This window comes from Crocuta crocuta, unplaced genomic scaffold, assembly GCF_008692635.1.
Source record: "Crocuta crocuta isolate KB4526 unplaced genomic scaffold, BGI_CrCroc_1.0 scaffold323, whole genome shotgun sequence".
NCBI lineage: Eukaryota > Metazoa > Chordata > Mammalia > Carnivora > Hyaenidae > Crocuta > Crocuta crocuta.
This window is the reverse complement of record NW_027536465.1, coordinates 158,514-163,154: the sequence shown is the minus strand read 5'-3', so window position 1 is coordinate 163,154 and position 4,641 is coordinate 158,514. Positions and strand designations below refer to the sequence as shown.

The following is a 4,641-nucleotide window of genomic DNA, read 5'->3' as shown; positions in this document are numbered from 1 at the left end:
CTGCTCTTAAGGCCAGAGGAAACCACGGAGGGGGATGGAGGAGGCTGGTGAGAAGGTGGGTGGTAGCCAGAGGGTGGAGGCGGGGCCCTGAGGAGAGCAGGCTGCAAACCCCAGATAATATTCTGCCCAGTGCGGCAGGGCTCAATTTGGTCCACTTGCCTGGGGACAAGAAGGAGGAAAAAAAAAAAAAGTGGGCTGTAACTTAAAGATCTTAAGACTCCCAAGTGAGGGGTTGGTCTGGAGGAGGGTGGAAAGAGGGAGTGACCAGACAAGGAGGAGACAGAGACTCAGGAGGGCGCAAGGAAGTGTCTTAGCGGAGGCTGGGGCGAGGCAGGAGAGGGTGGAGGAAAGTCTGCAGGAACAGGCATCCTCCAGAAGCCGGAGGCAGCCTCTCCCGCTGCTTGCTGGGACGGGCTCTGGACACCCTCAGCTCTTCTCGCCTGCCCTCTGAGGCTCAAGCCAGCAGCAGCTCAGGGCTTTCGCTGGGTTGGTGCCACAGCTGTGGAGCTGGTGCCCTCGGGACCCCCTGCCCCGTCCCCTCTCCACCGCCCAGCATGGAGGAGGCTGGCGATTTTGACAGCTACTATGGGGCGGATAACCAGTCCGAGTGCGAGTACACAGACTGGAAGTCCTCGGGGGCCCTCATCCCTGCCATCTACATGCTGGTCTTCCTCTTGGGCACCACGGGCAACGGCCTGGTGCTCTGGACCGTGTTTCGCAGCAGCCGCGAGAAGAGACGCTCGGCTGACATCTTCATCGCCAGCCTGGCAGTGGCCGACCTGACTTTCGTGGTGACCCTGCCGCTGTGGGCCACCTACACCTACCGGGACTACGACTGGCCCTTCGGCACCTTTGCTTGTAAGCTCAGCAGCTATCTGATCTTTGTCAACATGTACGCCAGCGTCTTCTGTCTCACCGGGCTCAGCTTCGACCGCTACCTGGCCATCGTGAGGCCGGTGGCCAACGCTCGGCTGAGGCTGCGGGTCAGCGGCGCCGTGGCCACGGCGGTCCTGTGGACGCTGGCTGCCCTGCTGGCCATGCCTGTCATGGTGTTCCGCTCCACCGGCGACCTGGAGAACACCACCAAGGTACAGTGCTACATGGACTACTCCATGGTGGCCGCCGAGAGCTCCGAGTGGGCCTGGGAGGTGGGCCTGGGTGTCTCGTCCACCGCCGTGGGCTTCGTGGTGCCCTTCACCGTCATGTTGACCTGCTACTTCTTCATTGCTCAAACCATCGCCGGCCACTTCCGCAAGGAGCGCATCGAGGGCCTGCGCAAGCGGCGCCGGCTGCTCAGCATCATCGTGGTGCTGGTGGTGACCTTTGCCCTCTGCTGGATGCCCTACCACCTGGTGAAGACGCTCTACATGCTGGGCAGCCTGCTGCACTGGCCCTGTGACTTCGACCTCTTCCTCATGAACGTCTTCCCCTACTGCACCTGCATCAGCTATGTGAACAGCTGCCTCAACCCCTTCCTCTACGCCTTCTTCGACCCTCGCTTCCGCCAGGCCTGCACCTCCATGCTCTGCTGGGGCCAGAGCAGGTGTGGGGCCACCTCCCACAGCAGCAGCGGGGAGAAGTCGGCCAGCTACTCCTCCGGGCACAGCCAGGGGCCCGGCCCCAACTCGGGGAAGGGTGGGGAGCAGATGCACGAGAAGTCCATCCCCTACAGCCAAGAGACCCTGGTGGTGGACTAGGACTGGGGTCGGAGGGGAGCCCGGGGCCCTCTGTCCTGCCCCAGGCTTTGCCCTTGCTCTCTGAAAGTCAGGTAGCATGATAGCACCTTCTCTCTTGCACTTAACCCTCTTCCCTGCCCCCTGCCCTCTCTGGTGGTCCTTCCTCCTTGAGTCTTGTTCTGGTGTTTGTAGTTTAGTGGATGGAGACTGAGCCCTGCAGACTCCTGCTCAGCCACTCGGGATCTGTGAGATGGACCTTGCACAAGTCTCTTGACCTCTCTGAGCCTCAGTTTCCCCATTTGTCTAAAATGGGGGAAGTCATGATGGCTCAGTTGACATGTGTTGCCCTCACACTTTTTCTTGGATCTCCAGCGTTTTCTTCTCCTTCCTTCCTAGTTTTCTCTCCCCTGTCCCTGTCCCTGCTTCTCTCTCTGCACTTTCCATTCCAAATCCTCGCCTGCTGGCTGCAGCCGCCTCTCTCACAGCACACCCCCTCCCTCAATCCCTCCTTCTTTCCCTTTTTACTTCCTGGTTCTGCAGGGCTCCTAAGGGTTAAGAATCCTGAAGCTTGCACACAGGGCCCCTGCTCCAGGTCTCTCTGGTTCCCTGAGAGTGCGGGGAGTGGAGAAGAGTGCTGGAGGGATGGGGGGGTGGGTGGCTGGAGGACTGGTGAGTCAGCCAAGAGTTAACTCCAGGCTCTGCAGCTGGGAGCTCCAGAACCTTCTCCCAAACTGTATCAGTTCGCTGTAATTTCAGGCACTAAGGATCCCAGAGGGGTGCCTCCCTTCCTGCACCCCCCTCCCCAGTGCCAACCCGATACACTTTTTATAGATTTCCTCAGACCCTCTCCATGCAAATTGGAAGGCTACCATATCTGATGAAGGGAAAGCTCCTTGCTTCGGTATATGAGTGGGGGAGGGGTTGGGATGGGACCGTGGAGGAAGAAGGGAGTCTGTATTTAGTCTATATGCTGTGCGGCTTCCCTCTCTGATTCCTCACCCGTCAGGACTCCTCCAGAACTGTGAGCTGCAGGTCTAATCCCTGTCTCACCACACCCTGTCATCCCCAGGCAGGGGGCTTTTCTTGAGCTCTGGTGCTGCTTGGTGCCAAGAAGTGTGTGTGTGTGTGTGTGTGTGTGTGTGTGTGTGTGTGTGTACGTGGATGAAGTCACTTGTCACTTGGGTGAACTACCCCCTACTCTCTACCACATCTCCAGTCTTCACACAATATCCTTGGGAGAAGAGGGACATATTGAGACAATATAGAATAAAAATGAGTCCACCCCCCACTGGATTTGGGGGCTCTGACGGCTGGTCCGTGCTTTAAGAGAGAAGTCTATGTTACTGCTGGGGCCTCCCTGGGGAGATCTGTCCCTGGGACGGTGGTGCCCGAGGCCTGGGGAAACCCAGTGTGCTGGGTCCCATCCTTACTAGTTCCAAGAGGGAGGCAGGAGGTGGTAAAGAGCGTCCCCGTTTTGTGTTTACCCTTTTCCCGAGGTCTGTGGCCCTCTCCCTAAGGAGGCTGCCTTCTTGCCCGGGGTTTGAAAAGAACTGGGTGGGTGTTTTTTCTCACCTCACCACCTGGACGGGACCCCTTGGCCTCTCCTACTGGGCTGGGGGGCTGGGAACAGTGACTGGAGCAGCTGCGGCAGGGCTGAGGGCATGACTTCATGCCACCAGAGAGGCCTCAAGGACAAAATTGATGATGGGGCCTTTGTGAGCCAGGGTCAGGGGTTTTGTTCTTGGAGGACTCCGGATGGGACGGGAAGGACAAGATTTGCACCGTGGAGGCAGGAAGAGCCCAGCTTGGTGTAAATGGAGACCGTGACCGTCCCTGGGATGGCGCCAGCCCGGGAGCAGAGGGAGGAGGAGGAAGGAAGAGACTCCTCTCAGCTTAGTCTCCCCCTCACTGGCCAGAATCCTCCCTTCTCAGCCTAGCGTTGCTGAGCATGCCATCAAGGCTGGAGGAAGCTTCAAGAAGGGAAGCTTCTGTGGCCCTGGTCAGTGACCCCAGAGACCTTTTGGCTGGAACTCATCTGTGGCCCTGGACAGAGGGTGGAGGCTACCCCACCCCCTACCAGCCCCTTCTTCTTCGGAACGTCTCTGCTACTTTCTGACCCTGTTAGTCACTGAGGTTCATGAAATAAATCTGTTTTGTGTAACTCTTGTGTCCAGAGCTTCTTCTCACACAAGTGTCTTGGGAAGAGAAAAGGCCCCCGGTTTGCAAAGGTTGCAGGGGGAGGTAGTGTGGGCATGGCCGAGGGGGCACAGGAGGAAAGTAGGAGCTAACGGGAGTCAGGTGGGAAACTGGAAAGGGAGGGGGGAGGCGGGAAGAGCACTGAGAGATACACACCAGGGCAAGGCAAGGGTTGGGGGTGAGACCGGGGGAGAGCACAGGAAATAAAGCAGCTCAGTGTTTGTGCTCTGAAAAGCTGTGGAGCCAATGGGCACATACTTCGGAGTCCACACATTCATTCATTCACTCATTCACTCATTCATTGTCCGGTGAGCCTCCATTCAGTTTAGATCAGGGGTTCTGGTCTCCCAGCAGTCACTCCCGATGTTTGCAAATACGCGTTCCTGAGCGGCACCTCCGACCTAGAATTTCCTGGACCACCCCTCCAGAGGCTCACAACTGCTAAGAACTCCTCAGATGATTTCTGGGGGAGGCCAGGTTTGGGGATGCCCAGTGTACCCAGATTTCCTGGGCAAATTAAGATGAGCACAAAAGAGCAGAGAATCAGAGATGGATGTTCACTGATTTGGGGGAGGAAGAGCCTGAAGTGGCCCCTGGGGAGGGGGAACACTCAGTCCAGAGGTGTTCATCATCTTCCATGAAGGCTTTGGGCACTAACAGTGTCCGTAAATGACGCAAAGGCGGTCACTGCAGCAGGCTGGATGGTAATGACCGAGCCCACGTCCATGGTGATTTACCATGGGGTGTGTGAAGTTCTTCCAAATATTAT

At 57.7% G+C, this 4,641-nt stretch overlaps 1 protein-coding gene across 1 annotated transcript; it reads left to right on the top strand.

Annotated features, from left to right (window-relative positions):
- The first annotated feature begins 244 nt into the window (after positions 1-244).
- Positions 245-3,837, top strand: APLNR (apelin receptor). The gene has a single exon (XM_077748738.1). It carries the CDS (start codon positions 555-557, stop codon positions 1,695-1,697), a length of 1,143 nt encoding a protein of 380 aa, XP_077604864.1. The 5' UTR covers positions 245-554; the 3' UTR covers positions 1,698-3,837.
- Positions 3,838-4,641: the final 804 nt, after the last annotated feature.

Excerpts from the sequence above, each read along its gene's own strand:
- APLNR (XM_077748738.1), top strand. The coding sequence starts at position 555 with ATGGAGGAGGCTGGCGATTTTGACAGCTACTATGGGGCGGATAACCAG.